The 25,206-nt window shown below is 46.6% G+C and overlaps 1 protein-coding gene across 1 annotated transcript; it reads left to right on the top strand.

Moving 5' to 3' along the window:
• Positions 1 to 24,964, top strand: P3H3 (prolyl 3-hydroxylase 3). Its single transcript, XM_028712082.2, has 15 exons — positions 1 to 658; positions 4,446 to 4,598; positions 6,289 to 6,475; positions 7,655 to 7,786; positions 7,901 to 8,031; positions 8,294 to 8,383; positions 9,883 to 9,935; positions 10,087 to 10,145; positions 14,289 to 14,413; positions 14,518 to 14,613; positions 19,262 to 19,412; positions 20,875 to 20,992; positions 22,138 to 22,213; positions 22,638 to 22,778; positions 24,388 to 24,964. Exons 1-15 carry the CDS (start codon positions 176 to 178, stop codon positions 24,604 to 24,606), a joined length of 2,214 nt encoding a protein of 737 aa, XP_028567915.2. The 5' UTR covers positions 1 to 175; the 3' UTR covers positions 24,607 to 24,964.
• The last annotated feature ends 242 nt before the right edge of the window (positions 24,965 to 25,206 follow it).

Here is a 25,206-nt window from a genome sequence, read left to right as displayed (position 1 = left end):
CCTCGGGCAGCAGCTCCGGATTACGCATCCCTTCTCCCCGCCTTCTTCCCCCCCTCCGCCAGCAGCGCAGGCCCCTTTCCCAGCCGCCTCCTGCCCGCCCCTTTCGCCCCAACTCCTCGGGCGACGCCTGCAATTTCTCCCCTTCGCTGCTGCTGCCTCTCCTTTGCGCTCTGCCATGGCTCTCCGCTCGCGGCCTCCTTCCTCCTCCTCCTCCTCGCCCCGCTTCTCGGTCCCCTTCCTCCTCCTCCTCCTCCTCCTCCTCTCCATCCTCCTCTTCCTCTCCTCGCCCTCCTCCGGCCACCTGGCGCCTTACGACGCGCTCTACGCCGACGGGGTGCGCGCCTACTTCGCCCAGGACTGGCCTCGGGCGGCCGAGCTGCTGCAGCGCTGCCTGCACAGCTACTCCGGGCTGCAGGGCGCGCGGCGGGAGTGCCAGGGCGCGTGCCAGGGGCAGGCCGGCTTCTCGACGGGGCGCCCGCCCTCGCGGCCCTGGGAGACGGGCTTCTTCGAGCGGGTGCTGCAGCGGGCCGAGTGCCTGGAGGAGTGCCTGGGGCGCCGGCTGGGCGGGCAGCCCTCCCTCCACCGGGCCAGCGCGCAGATCCGGCAGGACTTCGAGGAGAGGGAGCCCTACAACTACCTGCAGATCGCCTTCTTCAAGGTGAGGGGCAGGACGGGGCCAAGAGGCGCCCGCAGCTGCTGATGTGGCTGCCTCGCCTGCCCGCCCGCCCGCCTGCCTTTAACAACTTGGCAAACTTTATTTTTCACTTTCCCAAACTTGGGCTTTCCAGCTGTTTTGGGACTACAGCTCCCATCATCCCTAGCTAGCGGGATCAGTGGTCTGGGATGATGGGAATTTATAGAATTATAGAATGGTAGAGTTGCAATGCAGGATTCTCAGCTAAAGCATCCATGGCAGGTGGCCAGTCAACCTCTGCTTGAAAACCTCCAAGGAAGGAGTCTGCCGTTCCACTATTAAACTACTGTATCACTGGCAGAAAGTTTTCCTGATGTTTAGTCAGAATCTCCTTTATCGTATCATACTTTGTGGTCTTTACATTAAGAGCAACCATGTGTCGTCGTCTTCTATGGGCAGAAAAATGCCTAGTGCAGTCAAGAAACATTCAGGCTGTGCAGAGTTACTCAGCAAAAAAATAAAAATGTGCAGACGGCCAAAAGCAATTTAAACTGGCAGGTCCTTGGCACTCGGTTCAGAAGTCCTTGTTTATCCATTTTTTCCTGCTGCTACGTCTACTGCCTTCCCATTCCATGCCTGGGCTGCCTTAGAGCAGAGTTAGCTGCTACACACAAGCATTTCTAAAATGGGGTTATGGGCATTAAACTCAGGATTCCCCCTCCCCTTGCAACATACTTTAGAATCACAGAATCATAGTGCATCCTCCTGCAATGCAGTAACTTTTTGCCCAATGTGGTGCTCGAACCTGCGGCCCTGAGATGAAGAGTCTTTGTTGTTGTTGTTTAGTCGTGTCCAACCCTTCGTGACCCCCTGGACCGGAGCACGCCAGGCCCTCCTGTCTTCCACTGCCTCCCGCAGTTTGGTCAGACTCATGTTTGTAGCTTCGAGAACACTATCCAACCATCTCGTCCTCTGCCGTCCCCTTCTCCTTGTGCCCTCCATCTTTCCCAACATCAGGGTCTTTTCCAGGGAGTCTTCTCTTCTCATGAGGTGGCCAAAGTCTTGGAGCCTCAGCTTCAGGACCTGTCCTTCCAGTGAGCACTCAGGGCTGATTTCCTTCAGAATGGAGAGGTTGGATCTTCTTGCAGTCCATGGGACTCTCAAGAGTCTCCTCCAGCACCATAATTCAAAAGCATCCATTCTTCGGCGATCAGCCTTCATTATGGTCCAGCTCTCACTTCCATACATCACTACTGGGAAAACCAGAGCTTTAACTATATGGACATTTCTTATGCTGTACCAAGTGAGTGGTGATGGGTGCCTCGTGCCTCCAGTGCAGACCCTGCCATGAGCCACAGCGAGGTGATTTCCCTTGGGAAATGGATGCTTTCTTCTCTTCTGCTGGCAGAGCCTGGTGTGCCAAACAGCCTGCCCTTCACTGCCTCAACTCGCCTTCTTCCCTCAGGTGTGATGGTGGAGGATGCTGCGAAATCACTAGCATGAGGATGCTGCTGCTGACTCTGTAGGCTTCTGCATATGGACTGGGCTGCATAGGCACCTCCAGCACCTCTAGCAACAAAATGCCTTGGGCTGGTGATGCTTGTATCCATGCCAGATTTTTTTTCTTTTTCTTTAAAAAGAACTTTTATTGATAAATGCAATACATACAAACACAAACCAGAACACTAAACAAGCTTATTATACATAGATACATACACCTCTCAACTTAGATTACAAAAAAGAAAACAAACATACAAACTAAACATACAGACATAAATTTTGACTTCCCTCCACCTATATGTGGCTTCCTTTGTTTCTTTTCTTCTTTTCACTCTGTTATCAATATTATTTTTGACTATCTCGTCTAATACCCATTTCTTCTTAATTTTTTACTCTATAAGTTTCATTCATTGCATATTGATATATTAATACCAGAACAATGTTTTTTGATGTATTCCTTCACTCAAGTCCACTCCTCTGCATCAGTTTCTGGTCTGATTTGCCTCTTACCACTGCTGTACGTCTTGCTGAGTCTATATATTCACAAAATCTTATTTGCCATTCACTTATTGAGGGATTTAGGGTATTGTGGACAGTTGCTCTGCACAGGGCGCTGAGCCAAGAGGGCGCAACATTGAGAAGATTCATTGGGGCACCAAATGTTGGCCTCGCTCAGGGAGCTGTACAACCAAAGTCTGCCCCTCCTCATATTTTCCCCTCACAGACTGCAATCATTTGTAATCTGAAATAGGCCTTTGTCCAAATATTGAAGTTGTTGTTTACAGAGGTTGACAAGAACTTTAAAACAGGGGAAATGGTGTTCTGTCAGGAACGATTAGGAGAGGGGAAAGTAGTCATGGACACACATATCCTGTGTTGCAGAGGGCAAGTGTTTATTTGACAGGGCTACCAATAATAATAATAATAATAATAATAATAATAATAATAATAATAATTTATTATGTATACCCCAACCCATACAGCTGGGTTTTCCCAGCCACTCTGGGCAGTTCCCAACAGCATATTAAAAACACAATAAAACATCAAACATTAAAAACTTCCCTAAGCAGGGATGCCTTCAGATGTCTTCTAAAAGTCAGATAGTTGTTTGTTTCCTTGACATCTGATGGGAGGGCATTCCGCAGGGCAGGTGCCACTACTGAGAAGGCCCTCTGCCTGGTTTCCTGCAACCTCACATCTGACAGTGAGGGAACCGCCAGAAGGCCCTTAGCACTGGACCTCAGTGTCCGGGCTGAACGATTTGGGTGCAGACGCTCCTTCAGGTACCTACATTTCCATAGTCTGCATGTTGGGTAGCTTTGTTTTTAAAGCAAAAATCCCTTTTGCTTTTAACAACAAACAAAAGCTGTTCGACAGTGGAATGGGCTCCCTCAAGAGGCTGGGGACTCTCCTCCACTGGAGGTTTTTAAGCACCGTTTGGTAGTCCATCTGTTGGGGAAGCTTTAGCTGAGGTTCCTAAATTGCAGGGGGTTCGGCTAGATGACCCTCTGGGGTCCCTTCCAACTCTACAATTCTATGAAATCTTTTTTGACACCTGATAATGCTTGTTGTGGTAGTGGTTTAGTCGTTTAGTCGTGTCCAACTCTTCGTGACCCCCTGGACCAGAGCACACCAGGCCCTCCTGTCTTCCACTGCCTCCCGCAGTTTGGTCAAACTCATGCTGGTAGCTTCGAGAACACTGTCCCACCATCTCGTCCTCTGTCGTCCCCTTCTCCTTGTGCCCTCCATCTTTCCCAGCATCAGGGTCTTTTCCAGGGAGTCTTCTCTTCTCATGAGGTGGCCAAAGTATTGGAGCCTCAGCTTCACGACCTGTCCTTCCAGTGAGCACTCAGGGCTGATTTCCTTAAGAATGGAGAGGTTTGATCTTCTTGCAGTCCATGGGACTCTCAAGAGTCTCCTCCAGGATCATAATTCAAAAGCATCAATTCTTCGACAGTCAGCCTTCATTATGGTCCAGCTCTCACTTCCATACATCACTACTGGGAAAACCAGAGCTTGAACTATACGGACCTTTGTTGGCAAAATGATGTCTCTGCTTTTTAAGATGCTCTCTAGGTTTGTCATTGCTTTTCTCCCAAGAAGCAGGCATCTTTTAATTTCGTGATAATACTATGAGGTATTAAAAAAACTGTAAGAAATGTTTTTAACTTGCACTGCTTTGCGTGTGTGTTTGTGTGCATGCAATTAAATCCTAGAGTGGGCTTGTCCACGTTCTCTGCCACTTCAGTCTGAGAATGGTGCCCTCGTGGCCCTCTTTTTACTTCTAAATGGTACTGTTTTGTTCCTGCAGCTCAAGAAACTCGATGAAGCCGTTTCCTCGGCTCACACGTTCTTCGTGGCCAATCCACAGCACCTACAAATGCGTGAGGACATGGAGAAATACCGGCGCATGGCGGGGGTGAAAGCAGAAAGCTTTCGGGATCTTGAGGCCATGCCACACTGGGTGAGACACTTCTGGGAAACTGGATGTTGCTTGGCAGATAAAGAAGGGCTGCTTTGTGAAGCCTACTGGGCCCTGTGGGTGGTAAAGAATTCACAGAATCGTAGTGTTGGAAGGGACCGCCAGGGTTATCTAGCCCAGGCCCCTTGCAATGCAGGAATCTCAACCAGATCTTATGTGACATATGGCCATACAACCTCTGCTTAAAAACCTCCCAAGCATTGAAGGTGGGGGTGCGCCCCCCTTTCCCACTGTGCTACCTGTGGCTCCAGAGGGGATGGTATGCTGAAATTGGCACAGAAGGATGTCACTGAATTCTTCTCAATATGGATCCAGATTCCAATGTATAGTAAAGGTAATGGTAAAGGGACCCATGACCATTAGGTCCAGTCGCGACCGACTCTGGAGTTGCGGCACTCATCTCGCTTTATTGGCCAAGGGAGCTGGCGTGCAGCTTCCGGGTCATGTGGCCAGCATGACTAAGCCGCTTCTGGTGAACTAGAGCTGCGCACGGAAACGCCGTTTACCTTCCTGCCAGAGCGGTACCTATTTATCTACTTGCACTGGTGTGCTTTTGAACTGCTAGGTTGGCAGAAGCAGGGACCGAGCAACGGGAGCTCACCCCGTTGCAGGGATTCGAACCGCCAACCTTCTGATCGGCAAGTCCTAGGCTCTGTGGTTTAACCCACAGCGCCACCCGTGTCCCTTAATGTATAGTTAGCAGAGTAAAAACTGAAACACGTTGCAGGATTCCCAAAAATTAAACCTGAGGCAATAAATATTTCATCCAGCAGAGCTTTACTGCTATGGAAGGCAAATAAGCATAATGGTCCAATACAGCGGTACCTCTGGATGCGAAACGGATCCGTTCTGGAGCCCCATTCGCATCCTGAGTAGAATGTAAGACATGTCTGTGCGTGCGCGGTTCACAATTTGCCGCTTCCGCTCATGCGCGTGACGTCATTTTGAGCGTCTGCGCATGGGCGAGTGGCGAAACCCGGAAGTAATGCGCTCCGTTACTTCCGGGTTGTCGCAGAGCGTAACTTGAAAACGCTCAACCTGAAGCACATTTAACCCGAGGTATGACTGTGCATTCAGGATTGGCACTGTCCATAAGAAATCCAGCTGCAGCAGACTTAACTTAAACTTAACAATAACTTACAATAAGTCTAAACCATAACACTATGTACAGAACACCACACCAGAAGGAAGAGAGATAGAAAGAAAGAGAAAGTGAAACCCAGGCTCCTTCTGGCCTATTATAGTCAGCAAGACCTTGACAGAAAAGATAACAGAACCGGCTTAAGCAGCTGTACTCAGCTTCTCTGAAAGTATAACCCAAACATCATGAACCTTCTGCTTGTTTCTTTCACACGGAGAAGCTTCCAGAACCCTCTTGAATTAAGTAGAATAGGAAAGATCTCTACACATCAGATCAAAACTTTCTGCACTAAGAAATGCAAACTGACAAGGGAAGGGTTAAAGACCCATTAGACAACTCTTACCATTCCTACACGCTGCTTTTAGGACTTAAAAGATACATCTAGCCATAAACTCCCATACCTCATGTGGTTTGGCCCTGAGAGCTTAGCCTCTGGTTGCAAAGTCCTGCTACCACAGCCCCCCATCACTATCCCATGAGAGAGTCACAACCTGGGCTGTCCTGGGGGACTGATGGGTTTGTGACCTGCAGGTGGCCTACGAAGCTGGAATTCAACATTACAAGGCGGATGACTACCAGCAGGCGGTGACAAAGCTGGAGGAATCGCTCAAAGAAGGGCTGCTGGCGCTGGAGGACTGCAGGGCCCTTTGCGAAGGGCCTCAGGAGGATGAGGAAAAGGAGGAGGAGACGCAGCTTGGCCTCTACGAAGCCATTGCAGGTAGAAGCAGCAAAAGTCTGAGGGAGCGCTGAACGTTAAGAGCTGGAGAGAGCTTGTGGTTTGAGGCGGCCTTCCTCTTGAAGCAAGCACATGTGCTTACTCCTCTGTAGACTAATAATAATAATAATAATAATAATAATAATAATAATAATAATAATAATAATAATAATATTTATACCCCACCCATCCGGCTGGCATGTTCTCCAGATGCTTAACGAATATCAAATGCTTGCCTAACAGTCACAAAAAACAGGTGAGGGTTTAAATAGATGTGATGGGGAGAGCCATTGATGAAATTTCCTGTGTTCTTTTAAGAGCAGTTAGAGGGGTATTTGAGTTGGGATCTGGCAATAGAAAGAGAAGGTTTATCCACTTCCCAGCGATGTTTTCCCAATTGAAATGTCCTCCCCACCTCAAGCATCTGTTTCACCTCATGGGAGAAAAGGGGCAGGTGTGTTTTCATTTAGGTTGCTTTCCTGCACTGTGGTGAAACAAAAAAAGGTTGGGGAATTTTGAATATTGGCTATTATTATATTGAATATTATTTGTATAATAATAATAATAATAATAATAATAATAATAATAATAATAATTTATTATTTGTACCCCGCCCATCTGGCTGGGTTTCCCCAGCCACTCTGGGCGGCTTCCAACAAAGATTTAAAATACATTAAAATGTCACACATTAAAAACTTCCCTGAACAGGGAAAAGAGGGAGGGGGTCCAGCAAAAGGCACGTCAGGTCATCGTGGAGAGTTAGCCATCTGGTTTCCAGGATACAGGCCTCGAAATCCGACACGCGGGTAAAGGCCGTGGGTTTCTTGAGGGTATTGTAACCCTCCTGGCAAATGGAAGGGGAAGAAATGGAGGCAGTGAGAGGTTTTACTTTCTTGGGCTCCATGATCACTGCAGATGGTGACAGCAGCCAGGAAATTAAAAGACGCCTGCTTCTTGGGAGAAAAGCAATGACAAACCTAGACAGCATCTTAAAAAGCAGAGACATCACCTTGCCAAGAAAGGTCCGTATAGTTCAAGCCATGGTTTTCCCAGTAGTGATGTATGGAAGTGAGAGCTGGACCATCAAGAAGGCTGATCGCCAAAGAACTGACAGTCCAGCTGCTACTCCGGGGGCATGTATTCTCTATTTCTATTTCTCATTCTCTTTCTGCCTTCTTCCAGCTCACTACATCCAGGTCCTAAAGTGCAGGCAGAAGTGTGTCCTTGACATTGCCACCAAGCCCGGGAGGGTGTCTTCCACAGAAGACTTCATCCCGTCTCATTTTGATTTGCTGCAGTTTGCCTATGAAAGAAGTAAGCAGGGGATGCTGTGCTGAGTGGGAATGTGCCCAGGACAAGAGTGGGGTGGAGCATGGATGGAATGGTAGTCGGAGCCATTGTAACTTGAGTCCATCTTCTCGTTTTCAGCTGGGAATTGGGCCCTCGCCGCTGAATGTGCAGCCACCTATTTGCAGTTCTATCCATCAGATGGGGCATTGCTGGAGAAACTGAAGCAATACCAAGCAGAGCTGGGAGACGTGCCCATTGCAGCCAGAGAGGTACCAGTAAACATTTCTTCCATCTGGAAGCAAGCACCACGTCAATGAGAATATTTTGCGCATTGGGCATAATCCAGAGAGAGTTAAGGATTCCCAACTCTCTCATAAAAATCACTCAAGTGACCTTAAGGCACATGGGATAGATAGCTGTGCAGATTTACTGTCAGAGTTTGTTGTTGTTGTTTTTAAGCAAAAAAGCGGGAGCCATTTTGTAGTAATGTTTTTTTAATGCCTGGTTTTAATATCTTTATTTCATTCACAGAATATCCGCCACTATGTGGAGAGGTCTCTTATGGAGAAGAAACTCATTTACTATGCAGTGGAGCATCTTGGGGAAACTTTTAATGACCCTGTAAGTAGCTGCAGTCCGCTTTTTCATCTATGGACGTGTACTGGACAAATTAATATATGGGAGGGGACCATCCCCCCCCCCCTTCCTGCCTTGGTGCCTGAAATAAGTGATGAGCATGAAGAAAAGTAAGGATATCAAAGATACTTCAAGATGGCTGCTTCCAGTTGAGCACAGTGAGTTCCCAAAGCTAGGCGGGCGAGGACTGTTTAAATAAAGAAATCGACTGCTTACCTCCCTGACACAAAGTACACCTTTGGTCAGGCTTCTCACTTGATGTGGCTCCAAAAAGATCCCTGTGGTTCGGTGATTTTCAAAGAATGTGGCGCGCCACACTGGTTTAGCCCGAAAGGATGGCAAGTGTAGCCAGAATATTCAAGGACAATCAAATAAACATTGAAACATTAGTGCAGTGTAGTATAGTAAAGGTAAAGGGACCCCTGACCATTAGGTCCAGTCGTGGATGACTCTGGGGTTGCGGCGCTCATCTTGCTTTATTGGCTGAGGGAGCCAGCGTTTGTCCGCAGACAGCTTCCAGGTCATGTGGCCAGCATGACTAAGCCACTTCTGGTGAACCAGAGCAGCGTACGTAAATGCCGTTTACCTTCCCGCTGGAGTGATACCTATTTATCTACTTGCACTTTTTGGCATGCTTTTGAACTGCTAGGTTGGCAGGAGCTGGGACCGAGCAACGGGAGCTCACCCCATCGCGGGGATTCGAACCGCCAACCTTCTGATCGCAAGCCCAAGAGGCTCTGTGGTTTAACCCACAGCACCACCCACGTCCCTAGTATAGTATAGTATAGTATAGTATAGTATAGTATAGTATAGTATAGTATAGTAATTGTTTTGGATAGATAAACAGAAACTGTATCCATGCCTCTGTTCAAGAGCATTGGCTATACTACTGTTCTCCACGATACTGTATATTGTTGCAAACAGGGATTTTCAACACTGACAAATCTGACACATCAGAAAAGAGAAAGGCTTCTTTGCACTGATGAGGAGATGAGAGTTTGTTTGTTTCAAAGTAGACATCATATAAATGAAATTACCTGGCAAAAGCAAGCTCACACCTCTCATTGAGTTGGTATACACACTTAAGGTACATATGTAAGAGGCTCGTTCATAATTACATTTTGGGAATGATTCAAGTTCTTATGTAGTTGCATTGTTTTTTACTTTCTGAATGTCCTATGATTACATTATAAGGTAATTGTATTCTGTGTTATAAATCAAGCACCTCTCTGGGCTCCAGTGTATTTCTTATCAAAGAAAAATTAGTGTGGTGCTGGCAAATTTTTTATTCTGAAAGTGTGGCCCGGAGAAGAAAGCTTGGGAACCGCAGCTGTAGCATGAACTAGCTGGGAGGCAGAGCATCTGTGCACATACTATGGTGAGGGAACAGGAACTTTATACTGCAATATGTAGGAAGAGGTGAGGGTTCTGCCACAGCGTGGAAAAACCTTGTGTAACATGAGTCCGTGCCTTTATTTCTTTAGGATTCGTGGACTCCAGAGGAATTGATTCCTGAAAACATGAAGGAAAAACACAAGTAAGCACCAGAAGGTAGAGAGGCTGGGCTGAGGGGGAGCAATATTAAGTTGTAGCCTTTGCTTTTTTGCCAAACTTTTTAATAGGGGAGAGTCTCATGTCCTCCATTTCTGCAATTGATGGCCTTTTTTGTGTTTGTTTCTTAATCCAAGAGAAGATCAAGAGAAGCAAAGGCTGAAAGCCCCAGATATGGAACAGCAGGAGCCAAGAGGTGAGTCCCAGAAAACGAGCTGACATGAAGGGAGGAAAGGCTGGTGAGGCAATAAGACTTAGGTCATCCCCACTGACTCCCTATGGTGGTTTGAGGGGAGTTGGGCATTGGTGAGTGAGATGAGCCTGAGGCTTCCTCTGAACGTGGAGCTAAAGAGGAGAAGGGACCAACTCTGCCCCTTCTCCAGCTCCTAAGTTCAACTGAAGCCTGGGATTTGTTTTGGCTCTGTGCTTGCTAGGGAGAGGTAAAGAAACCTAGAAAGTTGCCACCTCTCTCTGCGAACAAGAGGGGAGATGTAGGTGCATGCCTTGAAGCAAGCCTCTCCCCACAGCCCTGTTCCAAATTGTTGGAGGTGGGGCCTTGTTTTCTCTCTTCCTCTTCCCCTGCAGGCTCCAAGTTTAAGAGCTTCAGAAGGAGGGGGTCCTGGCAAAATGAAAGTTTGGGTTTGCTTATTTGTTGTTGTGGTGGTGGTCGTTTAGTCGTGTCTGACTCTTCGTGACCCCCTGGACCAGAGCACTCTAGACACTCCTGTCTTCCACTGCCTCCCACAGTTTGGTCAAACTCATGCTGGTAGCTTCGAGAACACTGTCCCACCATCTCGTCCTCTGTCGCCCCCTTCTCCTTCAGCCCTCTACAATTCTATGACATCTTTTTTGACACCTGATAATGCTTGTTGTGGTAGTTGTTTAGTCGTTTAGTCGTGTCCGACTCTTCGTGACCCCATGGACCAGAGCACGCCAGGCCCTCCATCTTTCCCAACTTCAGGGTCTTTTCCAGGGAGTCTTCTCTTCTCATGAGGTGGCCAAAGTATTGGAGCCTCAGCTTCAGGATCTGTCCTTCCAGTGAGCACTCAGGGCTGATTTCCTTCAGAATGGATGCGTTTGATCTTCTTGCAGTCCATGGGACTCTCAAGAGTCTCCTCCAGCACCATAATTCAAAAGCATCAATTCTTCGGCGATCAGCCTTCTTTATGGTCCAGCTCTCGCATCCATACATCACTACTGGGAAAATATAACGGTAGCCCCCCCCCCCCCTCAAAAATGCTGACACTCCTGTTCAAGTTTTAGATTGAGCCTTGTGGCCTTTGGAAGAGCACTGAAGAATTTTGAACAACCCACTGATTTTATCTTAATTAGGCATTTCTGCTCCCAGTGAAAAACAACTGACTTTGTCTGAAGTCGTGCTTGCAGCACAGGGTGGGGTGTTTTTTGGATTTGGATTTGGATTTCATATCCCGCCTTTCACTCCCTTTAAGGAGTCTCAAAGCGGCTAACATTCTCCTTTCCCTTCCTCCCCCACAACAAACACTCTGTGAGGTGAGTGGGGCTGAGAGACTTCAGAGAAGTGTGACTGGCCCAAGGTCACCCAGCAGCTGCAGGTGGAGGAGCGGAGACGCGAACCCGGTTCCCCAGATTACGTGACCACCGCTCTTAACCACTACACCACGCTGGCTCTCTTTTATCGCTTGAATTAAGTTGGCTCTGAATTAAATTGGCTTTGGTGAATTAGGTGAAGCTTTACTTTTTAAGGATTTACCCTGGATTTGAAATACCATTTTTTTCGTGATCCTTTCTTTTATAAATATGTAAATTGTGCAAAGGATAGCTCAGCTGGTAAAGTGTGAGATTCTTAATCTCTAGGTCATGGGTTTGAGCCCCATGTTGGGCAAAAAGATTCCTGAATTGCAGCGGATTGGGCTAGAGGACCCTTGCGGTCCATAATAATAATAATAATAATAATAATAATACCTTTGTTGTCAATGTACAATCTGTGTACAATGAAATTAACTGAGCCCCCCTCCCCCCCCAAACACCCAGTCTCATTGCATTCTGTGTGCTTGTCGCAAAACACACCAACCCCCAAAGTCAATTGCACTATATTATTTTCCGTTCAGCAGCCTAACAGCCCACGGATAGAAATGGATTCCAAACTCTATGATTCTGTGAAATGACAGGGACCCAGTGCTGAAGCTTCCAAACTCATGTTCAATCAGATAGACTCGGAGGTTGCTTAAGAGGCGATATGCTGAGAAATCGGAAAGTACTGGGGAATTAGGAGCTTATTCACTATATTTAAGAGCAGCCCTGATGGATCAAGCCAATTCATCATCATCACTTTTAATTTGTATACCGTCTTTCTATCTTACAACACCCAAGGCGGTTTACAAGCTGAAGAAACAAAGAATGTACGCCGTACAACAATCTAATGCAATACAAAAATGTGATAATAAAACATAACTTTAAAATACGCAACCTCCATCAAATAGGTAACATTCAACATTCCTTAGAATAGTATAGAATAATATTAAATATCAGCATATAAAAATTAAACTGAAATCCACTCTTAACAATTACAGTAAATAATTTCTAAACTCCAATCAATAAAACAATGGCAAGCTATGGTGCATAAAATAATACAATACAAATTGAGACGCAGAGACTGGATGGTGGGGCAAGACAGGTGGAAGAAGGCTTTGCCTGATGAAGTCTCTCCCAGTTGTCATATAGTCCAGCATTTTACCACAGTAGCCAACAAGATGCCTCTGGGAAGCAGGACTTTAGCACAACAGCCCTCTCCCACTCATGATTTCGGCGGTCGGTATTCTGAGGCATACTGCATCTGATTACAGAGGCCATGTAACCATCACGGAGCATAAAGCCATTGACAGCCTCATCCTCCATGCAAACTTGTGTTGGGCCCATAGCTGCTTTTGCAGAGCCAGGCAGCACCCTTGTGGTGGCAGTGTTTGCTTATGCACAGGCCTTGCAGCGGCAGGGTTGCCTTATGCACATGTGTTGTACCCATGCCAAAGCGCATCACCTCCCAGAAGGAGCGTGTTACCCCCTTTCTGCACAATGCAGGGGCACGCGCTTGTCTGTTATGATGCTGTTCCTTTGGCCATCTGCACAGCAGATGGGAATGAAAGTGAGGCCAGCGGTGGCTGCCCTGCCTGCATGACCCAGGGAATGGTGTTGCCAGAGATGAGCATTCGAACACCATGTTTATGCCTCCTTTTTGGACAACAGTTCCTCTACTTCCAGCTGGGACCGAAACTGTTGATTCAGAATGGGAGACGTGTCTGGCTGGTGTATTGCACCATGCATGTTCATAGGTAGTAGCCCTTGACTTTATCAGCGAAGATGGTAGGGATTTGTCAACGTATTTGGTTCTTATGCCAAAGGTTATGGCAAATTTACAAGGTGAAAATAAGCAATAGCTGGATTGCAAATCACACACTGTTTGCTAGCGTACTAAACATGAATAAAGTATACTAAGGATCTATCTGGATGACAAATCCTGAATGTCTTTGAGCCTCCTAGTGGTCTTGCTCATTGGTTTTACATAATTTTATACTTTTTTTTTACTTTAACCATTTCCAAATATTAAAATAAAAGGTTCTTTCAAACCTTCGGACCTCCTTCCCTCCCTCCATGGGTTCCATATTCAAAGAAAAATATTTTGCGTCTTTTACGGTTATCTATCTGTTACATAGGGGACGCAGGTGGCGCTGTGGGTTAAACCACAGAGCCTAGGACTTGCCGATCAGAAGGTCGGCGGTTCGAATCCCCACGACGGGGTGAGCTCCCGTTGCTTGGTCCCTGCTCCTGCCAACCTAGCAGTTTGAAAACACGTCAAAGTGCAAGTAGATAAATAGTTACCGCTCCGTTGGGAAGGTAAATGGCGTTTCCGTGCGCTGCTCTGGTTCGCCAGAAGCGGCTTAGTCATGCTGGCCACATGACCCGGAAGCTGTACGCTGGCTCCTTCGGCCAGTAAAGCAAGATGAGCGCTGCAACCCCAGAGTCGGCCATGACTGGATCTAACGGTCAGAGGTCCCTTTACCTTTACCTATCTGTTACATATCCATAGTTACTAAAGTTCATTTCACATTACAAGTGTCAGTGTATCCCTGCCAATGATTTTAACTGTTTACAGTGGTCTTTTAAATATATTAAAAAATTATTCCATATAACCATATTATTCCATATATTTTCCCTACACGTTTGGGAAGCAACACATAAATGACTAGGGCCTGTAAGGAGATCAGTTTCCTCCCTGTTTATTTACACCTCTTAGGCACAGCGGAAGGATAGCATTGCCTCATGTGTGCATTCCTATACTGTCTTGCTCATCTCCTTTCCCCAGAAGCACTTGCTTTCGAGGGCATCACCATCACCATGGACTCCCAGCAGCTCAATGGCTCCCAGAGAGTTGTCTTGGACAGAGTCCTGACTGAATCTGAATGCAAAGACATCCTCCGCCTGGCCAAGGTAAGGAGAGGTGCCAGCACCTGTTCTGCATCACCCCCCGCCAGCAGCAGGAGAGGGAACCAAGAGCAACCCTGCGTCCCTCACATAGATTCTCTATGTTTCAGGCAGCTGGAGGAACAGAAGGCGGCTATCGCGGCAGGCGTTCGCCGCACACGCCCCATGAGAAATTTGAAGGATTAACAGTGTTAAAGGCTCTGCAGGTAAATGTCTATATTCTTATTTTTAATTGAATTTATATACTGCCCTATACCCGGAGGTCTCAAGGTGGTTCACAGAGAAGATCACAATATATAAAACAAAAATAAAAACAATACAGTGGTGCCTCGCAAGACGAAATTAATTCGTTCCGCGAGTTTTGTCGTCTTGCGATTTTTTTCGTCTTGCGAAGCACGGTGTCGGGAAAGTTTTGGAAAAGCTTCAAAAATCACCAAAGTCTTTAAAAACCTCAAAAAAGGCTACCACACTGCGTTCTATGAGTTGCTCCTCAAAGTCAAGTCGCAACTGTATTAACAGTGTTAAGAAAAAGGAAACAAACTTGCAAGACGTTTCCGTCTTGCGAAGCAAGCCCATAGGGAAAATCGTCTTGCGAAGCAGCTCAAAAAACAAAAAACCCTTTCGTCTAGCGAGTTTTTTGTCTTGCAAGGCATTCGTCTTGCGAGGTACCACTGTAGCCCAATAACGCCCCCCCAAACAAGAGCCACATTTTAAAAGGGAGTAGGACATGGGTAGGCAAACTAAGGCCCAGGGACCGGATCCGGCCCAATCGCCGGCGGATGTTCCGGGAATCAGCCCATTTTTACATGAGTAGAATGTGTCCTTTTATGTAAAATGCATCTCTGGGTTATTTGTGGGTCATAGGAATTGGTTCGTTTTTTCGCCTTCAAAATATCGTCCGGCCCCCCACAAGGTCTGAGGGACAGTGGACCGGCCCCCTGCTGAAAAAGTTTGCTGACCCCTGGTGTAGGATGTCCAGCAGGTCAACCAAAGGCCTGGTTAAAAAGGCACATTTTTGCCTGGCGCCTAAAGGTATAAAATGAAGGCACCAGGCGAACTTCCCTGGGGAGAGAAGAGAAGGCCTGTTCTCCTGTTGCCACCCTCCGGACCTTGAGATATTGCCGTCCTGAGCCGTTTAAGGCTTTATAGGTCAAAACCAGCGCTTTGAATTGGGCCCAGAAACTAATTGGTAGCCAGTGCAGTTGGACCAGGATCGGTGTAATATGCTCAGACCGTCTTGCTCTGGTGAGCAACCTGACTGCTGAATTCTGCACCAGCTGAAGTTTCCGAACCGTCTTCAGAGGCAGCCCTACGTATAACGCATTGCAGTAATCTAACCTTGAAGTTACCAGAGCATAGACAACAGTAGTTAGGCAATCCCTCTTGAGATAGGGGCGTGGCTGGGCCACCAGCCACAGCTGCTGGAAGGCACTCTGGGGGGCTTTAGAAGGGGCAGAAGGTGTAGGTTTTTTCTTTGCATCTTCTCTGAAGCTAGAGAGAAACCAGAGGTGCGAGAACTTTAAGCCAGAGTACACGGTCAAGTGAAAATAGCAAAGAAGTTGTAAACAAGTACATTTTTAATTGGAGTTGAACAGTATATGTGAGGCAGTGTTGCCTGCTGAGTGTTTATCGGCATGCATGCGCAAAGACACACTCATGCATGTACAAACACACTTTCCTCCTCCTGTGGTTGGAAATGACTGTGAAACATTCTCGTTGCTTCTTCTAGGGAAGGCATGTCCAAAGTCTGTTTCAGGGGCCTAATCCGGCCCACTGGTTGATTTAATCCTGCCCCCGTGGCAGTATACCGTATTTTTCGCCCTATAGGACGCACTTTTTCTCCTCCAAAAATGAAGGGAAAATGTGTGTGGGTCCTATGGGGCGAATGCAGGCTTTCGCTGAAGCCTGGAGAGCGAGAGGGGTCAGTGCGCACTGACCCCTCTTGCTCTCCAGGCTTCAGGAAGCTATCTGCAAGCCTTGGGAGCCCAGCAGGAAGTCGTGCCGGGCTCCCAAGGCTTGCGGACAGCAGCCTGCAGCCCGAAACCCGGGAGCGCAGCAGAGCGCTCCCCGGGCTTCGGGCAGATATCCGCAAGCCTGGGGAGACCGGCGGGAGTTCCCGTGGGCTCCCAAGGCTTGCGGATAGCAGCCTGTTCTGGGGGCTGGGGGCTGGGGTCGGGGGAAGCTCGGGCTTCCCCAGCCCCGTGCCTGGGGGGGAAATAATTTTTTTCTTTATTTCCCCCCCCCCCCAAAAAAAAAAACCTAGGTGCGCACTATGGGCCGGTGCGCCCTATAGGGCGAAAAATACGGTATGTCCTCAACAACTTTGGTCAGCCCTCACACAGGTTCACTTCATCAAATCTGACCCTCTTTGAAAAAAGTTTGGGCACCCCTGTTCTAAGATAGAAAATTTTTCAGGAGGGAAGAGTTTTCATCTGAGAAGTGGCAAGGGAGTGTTTAACCTTTTCCTTGACCCAGTGCTTCTCTACTCCAGATAAAAACATTCCTGTAAGGATTATTTTCCCCTACAGGGTTTCAGGTGTGTGCATACAAACATGTATGTGAGGCCCCATGTGAGACAAACGGCTTGGGGGGGTGTGATTTTTAGCAAAGAAGTGGTTGGCGCAGAAAGGGCTCAGCACACGCAGGCGGGCTTCTTCTCTCCAAACAATCTCTTCCTGAAGCTGCTTTGCCTTCCAAAAAAAAAAAAAAAAAAAGCCACTGGGTTCTCTGGAACGAATTTGCATGTAATGTATAGTTTTGCCTTTATGTAGCCTTCATAGCCTGTGATGTATACATTTATTCGTGTTCTCTGGCAAAGAGGTTCTGCAGGATTTTGAAGAGTGACTTTTTTTTGTTTTTCGTTTATTCAAAAAACAAGGAATTTAGAAACATTATTCCACATAGCATCGTGCCGCAGGTTTTGCCCATAAAACACTCTCCATCATAGAATTGTAGAGTCTGAAGGGACCACGAGGGTGATCAAGTCCAACTCCCTACAACGCAGGAATCTTTTGCCCAACGTGGGGCTCAAACCCACAACCCTGAGATCAAGAAAAGGATCTAGGAGTCTTGGTTGACCACAAACTTGACATGAGCCAACAGTGTGACGCGGCAGCTAAAAAAGCCAATGCAATTCTGGGCCGCATCAATAGGAGTATAGCATCTAGATCAAGGGAAGTAATAGTGCCACTGTATTCTGCTCTGGTCAGACCTCACCTGGAGTACTGTGTCCAGTTCTGGGCACCACAGTTCAAGAAGGACACTGACAAACTGGAACGTGTCCAGAGGAGGGCAACCCAAATGGTCAAAGGCCTGGAAACGATGCCTTATGAGGAACGGCTAAGGGAGCTGGGCATGTTTAGCCTGGAGAAGAGGAGGTTAAGGGGTGATATGATAGCCATGTTCAAATATATAAAAGGATGTCACATAGAGGAGGGAGAAAGGTTGTTTTCTGCTGCTCCAGAGAAGCGGACACGGAGCAATGGATCCAAACTACAAGAAAGAAGATTCCACCTAAACATTAGGAAGAACTTCCTGACAATAAGAGCTGTTTGACAGTGGAATTTGCTGCCAAGGTATGTGGTGGAGTCTCCTTCTTTGGAGGTCTTTAAGCAGAGGCTTGACAACCATATGTCAGGAGTGCTCTGATGGTGTTTCCTGCTTGGCAGGGGGTTGGACTCGATGGCCTTTGTGGTCTCTTCCAACTCTATGATTCTAGGATTCTATGATTCTAGGACAAAAAGATGGAATACAAAAGAATTGTGTAGACTGCATGCTGAGGGAATAGAGGAGGCTTGGAAAAGAGCCCAGGCTTCAAGCATATCTTCCCAAAGTGTTTCTTAAGGTGTGTTTCAATCTTAGGCTGATGTGATTATCTCATGCCATTGAATATTTCCATCTTTCTTCCTTTCTCCCGCCCTTGCTTACTTGTGTTCTATCTTTATAAGCATTTCTTCTATCAAATATCCTTTATTAGGCATAGCAAACCACACATTATCAAACAGACACCGTATACAAATTGTGCAAAATACGAGCTCAGCATAACAAGGTTTGTCTCAGCCAGAGCTTTAACTCCAGAGGAAATCAATTTGCATAAATAATACAATGCTACACTACCACATCACCAATCAATTAAGAAGCACTAAATCTCTTTATAATGGCCCAGTCTTTCTACATGGACAGCACTCAAAAATTCAGCCACTATTAGAGTAATTTGATCATTCCTGTCCGAGAGCAGGTCCTGAAACGTTGATAGCGTAGAATTGAGCCTATTGAGTTGTAAGGCCTCCAATAATTGACTTCTGGCATAAATGCCAAAATCACAAGAAAAGCAAATATGCTATGAGCTTCAGGCCCCATTTCTTGAACTCCACCAGTGAGAGACCCCTTCCTCCATGCTTCCTCCTCTCTGCAGTCATGGAGGGTGCCCCATTGCAACAGAGGACAAGCCTCCTGTGCTATGGAGAGTTGTGCAGATGAAGGGATTTGGGCAGGTGCAGATTGCCATGCAACACATACCTTGATGCAGGCAAGGAAAGGCATCCAAGGGGACCAGGGAATAAACAGCCATAGCATTTCCTTCTCTCACTTCATTGATGCTTTGAAAGGTAAACACATATTATCCTGGCAGCTCTAACAAACAAGAAAAACTGCACCAACTTTCATTCCCCCCTCTCCCCAATTGTTACATGTGCAGAAGTCCCCTCTCCTGCGTTTTGCTAAGGAAACTGCTGCATATTCTGGCAATTGTTGTCTGTACCCTTTATTTCTTTTTCACATGTGTGCCTGGAGCTTCACGCAAATTCAGGACACTTTCGTAAGTGAGGGTTTCTGCAATGGCTTTTTGTCTTCCAGCTGGCTGAAGAGAGCACTGTGAACTGGAGGGATGCTAAGCTTCTCTTGCAAGCCAGTGAGAAATCTCGGAAAATTGTGGAATCCTATTTCACCCCTGGCAAAGACCTCTATTTTTCATTTACACATCTTGTGTGTCGCACGGCTGCCGAGGGTAAGGAACTTTGCCTCTTCTCATCGGCACAATGTTCCACACTGAACAAGAGCATTTCTACATTGTCAGTTGGAAATACGACCCAGCTGATAAATTTACTGCTTCAAAACAATTAATAGAAGTGATGTGAAATATACTCGGAGTCAAGTGTGGATTTCATGTTCTTTATTCAGCTCATAGTAGTGAGGAATGAAAGTTTCCCCAATATATCTGCTTTATATACATTATTTACACAATGGGCTGCATGTGATTGGCTAATTCTGGGATTCTCCTGTAGGCCAATCAGGTTGTGGATTCACTTCCATCTGGAGCTGGATTGGGTGCCTCCTGCGGACCAATCATACTGCTGCATTGTTCTAGGACCAATCATACTTCTGCATTCTGAATCCTATTGTTCTAGGACCAATCAGACTGCTGCCTTTTGGATCCTATTCAACTCAGTACATAACACCATGCAAACAATTCATTTGAAAGGCAGAGTAAAAGCCTTGGCTATGCTACTATCATCTAATAAGGAGTGAACATCAGCACTGAATCTTACATTTGTGAATATTCAACATATGCCAAAGTTTCAAATTTTTCTGTTTGCAAAATTCACACCAAAATTCGTAGAATTGTAGTATTGAAAGGGACACTGAGAATCATCTAGTCCATCCCCTGCAATGCAGGAATATGTAGCGGTCCCATATGGGGATTGAACCTGCAACCTTGGCCTTATCAGCACCACACTGACCCACTGAGATTGTGGAGTTGCATGCTCCCAAATACAAATTATCAAGAGTATCGAACATGAAATGTCATCAGCTGAACTCCCTCAAATATACCCACCGCAATCCAGCAAGAGAGTTCCACATACATAAAGTAGTCTTGTTATATGTGACTAGTTGCCCATGAGTAGTTGGATCGGAGCCTAATTATCAATGCATGCTAACTAGAAAATACAATCTGAGGGCCTTCTGGCGGTTCCCTCACTGCGAGAGGTGAGGTTACAGGGAACCAGGCAGAGGGCCTTCTTGGTAGTGGCGCCCGCCCTGTGGAACACCCTCCCATCAGATGTCAAAGAAATAAACAACTACAGTATCTGACTTTTAGAAGACATCTGAAGGCAACCCTATTTAGGGAAGTTTTTTAATGTTTGATGTTTTATTATGTTTTTAATATTCTGTTGGGAGCAGCCCAGAGTGGCTGGGGTATTAGATGGGCAGAGTATTATTATTATTATTATTATTATTATTATTATTATTATTATTATTTTCAATAAAAATGCTGGGATGGCAGATATCAAATATTTTATGAACATTTATTTCATTATATTTATTTATTTCATTACACTTAATTATTTCATCCTGTCCTTCCCAACAGGATGTGTCTATTCCCCTCCAACATTTTTCCTTGCATTCTTCAACATTTTCTCCTGGTGTCAGAAACAAGGCATTTTATGGTTTTCATTGGTGTTGTTTAGGAGAGCAGGAAAGTCGTATGGACCTCAGCCACCCAGTCCATGCTGACAATTGTCTCTTGGACCCCGAGGGCAGCACGTGTTGGAGGGAGCCTCCTGCCTACATATACAGAGACTACAGGTGAGGCATGGAAGGGGAAGACTGATATATATGTCTTTTAAAGAGCCACATGTACCTTCATTTATACACAATCCAGATTAAGGCGATATATTTATTAGGCCATCCAAAATGTCGCAAAATGGTGCGTAAGCTTTTGAGGACATGTTCATCAGGCTAGATCTGGGTTTCCTAAACTTGGGTCTCCAGCTGTTTTTGGACCGCAACTCCCATCATCCCTAGCTAGCAGGACCAGCAGACAGGGATGATGGGAATTGTAGTCCAAAAACAGTTGGAGACCCACGTTTGGGAAACCCCAGGCTAGATGGTAAACAAAGCAAGCAGGGGGAAGAAGAAAAAAAGATAGGGGTGATAAAGTCGGGAATCTGCATCTTGTGAGAGTGTTAATGGGAGGGGTTTTCAGGTGTTCAAATGAGGCCCTGAAGAACCCAAAAGCTTGCACACCCTTTTGTGCCATTTTGGTGGTTTGGTTGACATTTTAGATGGTCTAGGAAAAAGTACTGTCTTCATAATGAATTTCAAAAGGTTTCTTACGGGCATTGCTGTCAACTTACAGATTTGAAAATAAGGGATCAGCAGCCAAAATAAGGGATCAACAATTACTTTGATAAAATACATATTTTGTTGCATACAAATGGCTTTAGATACCTATTAGGTCCATAAATTACCATATAGCATATATTCAACACAAAAAACAGCAACAATTTGTTGTTGACAAAGGACAGCTGGACATCGAAAGGGCCCCATTACCTTCAGTAGCTTATTTAAGGGACATCATCAATAAGGGACAGCAGCGGGACATGGTGCTGGGATAAGGGACTGTCCCGCCAAATAAGGGACGCTTGACAGCTATGCTTATGGGCCAACATGGCTGCCTTTTACATTTTGTGTCGGCTCGACGTTCTTTGCTTCGGTTTAAAACAACAGTCCAGCAAACATTTCGGAAAGCGTTAAAGAACGTGCTCTGGGGCTTTGTTGATGTTGCAAATGCCCGTCAAGCGTGCACGTGTAACAACACAAATCCTCACCCGAGCGGTGCCAGTCTCTGTGGCAACGTTCATGTCCAACCTGGCTCTTAAAGACGAGTGAAGAACCTTGGAGCAAATCCCAGCTACCCATAACTCTGCCTGTCTCCCATTTCTCTGCAGTGCCATCCTCTACCTGAACGATGACTTCCAGGGGGGGAACCTCTTTTTCACTGAGATGGATGCTGTGACTGTTACAGTGAGTCTGGGCCCACGGCTTGGGGGGGTGAGGAAATGGCTGAGAAGGAAGAACAGCTGTAGCTGGGATCCTCCCCCTCCCCTCCAACAGAACCTGTCCTTGGCAACAGCAGCAGATTCAAATTGGGCAGTCAAAGGCAAATTCAGTCAAATTTCACCTTGGAACAGGCATTAACTCCTTGTCGACTGGTATGCCTAGCTCTTCTGCTAATTGCTGTGTTCCTTTCGCCTTTCTGTCCCTCTTCAGTCCTGCATGGTGCAATTCGCTCCAGAGCAGGAGGACCAGGATCCCATCAACAGCTCAGAAAGTTGCCATCCAACTTGGCGCCCCAAGAAGAAGACGAGTTGGAGAAGGGGAAACGGGTGGGCTCATGGCAAAGCCCTCGATTCACACCAGTCTCCCTCTTTCTCTTTCTGTGTGGCAGGCCGAGGTGCGCCCTAAATGTGGAAGGCTGGTGGCCTTCAGCTCTGGCGGGGAGAACCCTCACGGCGTGTGGGCTGTGACCCGTGGGAGGCGCTGTGCCATTGCCCTCTGGTACACCCTCTTCCCAGAGCATGCGGAGCAGGTAACGCAAAGCAAAGGAAGAGCTGGAGGATGTAGGGTTGAGGGAGCCAATGGGCATTGTCCAAAGGCATATATACTTAAGTAAAATGGGGGCTGGGTTGGGGGTGAGATGAAGTGTTGGTGCTGACCTTTAAAGCCCTAAATGGCCTCTGTCCAGTATACCTGAAGGAGTGTCTCTACCCCCATTGTTCTGCCTGGACGCTGAGGTCCAGCTCCGAGGGCCTTCTGGTGGTTCCCTCATTGCGAGAAGCAAAGCTACAGGGAACCAGGCAGAGGGCCTTCTCGGTGGTGGCGCCCGCCCTGTGGAACGCCCTCCCATCAGATGTCAAAGAGATAAACAACTACCTGACATTTAGAAGACATCTGAAGGCAGCCCTGTTCAGGGAAGTTTTTAATGTGTGACATTTTAATGTATTTTTAATCTTTGTTGGAAGCCGCCCAGAGTGGCTGGGGAAACCCAGCCAGATGGGCAGGGTACAAATAATAAATTATTGTTATTATTATTCGCTTATGCGGCGCATCCAAGCAGCGAGTGGTAGAATTTAATGCGTACACATCCTGCAGATTTCCGGAGGAGGAAATGCCACTTTTTTAATTTGATTTGATTTATTGTATTTCTGTGCTGCTTTTCATTCAAATGAATCCCAAAGCGGCTTACAAACAAGAAATAACAACATGATAAGCCGTAATAGAACATCGCAAATACAGCATAAATCATACAATTAACAAATCATCAATAAAACGATTACAATCTATAAAACAACAACTGAAAAATAAAATAAACATTGCAATTACAACAAAAGTCAAATGATTAACAAATCAATATGGCATAATCTATAAAACAATATTGACAACTTAAAAAAAGCAACTTTAAAAAAAGCTAAGCACTGTTAGGCTCATACACACTCTCATAATTCATAATTTTTCACTCTACAGTGGTACCTTGGGTTAAGTTCTTAATTGTCTGTTCTTAACCTGAAACTGTTCTTAACCTGAAGCACCACTTTAGCTAATGGGGCCTCCTGCGGCTGCTGCGCCACCAGAACACGACTTCTGTTCTTATCCTGAAGCAAAGTTCTTGACCTGAAGCACTATTTCTGGGTTAGTGGAGTGTGTAACCTGAAGCATATGTAACCCGAGGTACCACTGTATTTGGTTCATTAAAATAAATATAAAATACACATAATGCATGTTATTAAGCTAGCTCAACCCTTCAGCAAGGAGACCATCAACTTACAAAGTGCTGCTCTTCAAGACTCCTTCCGCCTTTCTAACTAGGCACACCAACTCTAGGGGGCCGAGGTGTCTTCGCCCCCCTTGATACAGGTTTGAAAGGGGCCGGGTGCATGTTGTGGAAGGCTGTGCTGGCACTCCGTGGCATCAGGAGATGCCACAGGGACTGGCACAGCCTGGGATAAGGTCACACCAGCCTGCACGGTGTTGAGAGATGCTGTGGGGACCAGCGCAGCCTAATGGAAGGCCGCACCAGCCTGTGTGGTGTTGAGAGATGCGTGTGACGCCACACGATGTGTGGCCATCTCCCTCAATCTTGGGGGCGACCTGGCTCCTCTGTTTCCAACACATACGGTCTTCTCACTCTCTTCTTGTAGGAGCGGGCCCGGGCAGAAGAGCTGATGAGGCAGAAGGAGGCAGAACAGGAGCAGTCGCATTCAGAGGAGGAGGAGCATGGAGGTGCTGAACCCAGTAGCGCAGACTCCCCCGAGCCCCCGACTCCAAAGGGAAGAGCCAGGTCCACTAGCCAAAGGACCAGGTCAAACTCAGACTCTGGGATACAGTCCACGAGGCTGCGAGCCAGAGATGAATTCTGAGCATGTTGGACATGCACAAGCCTTTCAGATTTTGTAGCAGCTTGTGGCGAGTGAATGACTTGGGAGTTTTTGCCCTGTGCCAGGCAATGTGGCAAGGCAGCTCTGCTTCTCCATGTGGCACCACCAGAAATGACATCAGAAGGTGACTTGGGGGTCCTTGGACCGTGCCCGCCCAAGTTAGCCGGAGAATCGTTTTGTCCCCACTGGGATGCCCGTGAACCAGGAATAATCCCTGCTACAACTCTCTCATCTCAGCTATAGCCTCTCATCTCTACACAGGAGTAATAGGACTGTTGTAAGGATGACAGAGATAAAGTGCTTTGACCATTCTGAAGTGCTATATAAATGTTGAATATCATTCTTCTACCAGTCCCGTTTTTCAAATAGTAATATGAAGGAATTAAAAAAAACAGGAGGAGGGCACCATCAGAAATGGATGGGTCTGAGAAATTTTGTTGTGATGGAAACTTACACTTGTGGAAGCAGCTAGGCCAGGGCAGGAATCTGTGGTGGGAAGTTAAGAAATGAACGAGTGGGGAAACCTGAACAGACCTTTCCTAGTCCTGAGGAAATGAAGAGTAAAAAAGCAGAGAGAAAGAA

Source organism: Podarcis muralis, chromosome 17, assembly GCF_964188315.1.
Source record: "Podarcis muralis chromosome 17, rPodMur119.hap1.1, whole genome shotgun sequence".
NCBI lineage: Eukaryota > Metazoa > Chordata > Lepidosauria > Squamata > Lacertidae > Podarcis > Podarcis muralis.
The sequence above is the reverse complement of the archived record's forward strand: the minus strand, read 5'-3'. Positions and strand labels throughout refer to the sequence as shown.

What these genes read in the sequence shown, in the direction of transcription:
- P3H3 (XM_028712082.2), top strand. Translation starts at nt 176, where the DNA reads ATGGCTCTCCGCTCGCGGCCTCCTTCCTCCTCCTCCTCCTCGCCCCGC. An exon ending in AACATGAAGGAAAAACACAA is followed by an intron (nt 9,936 to 10,086) that starts GTAAGCACCAGA and finishes TCTTAATCCAAG; the next exon opens with AGAAGATCAAGAGAAGCAAA. An exon ending in GTGTCGCACGGCTGCCGAGG is followed by an intron (nt 19,413 to 20,874) that starts GTAAGGAACTTT and finishes GGTGTTGTTTAG; the next exon opens with GAGAGCAGGAAAGTCGTATG.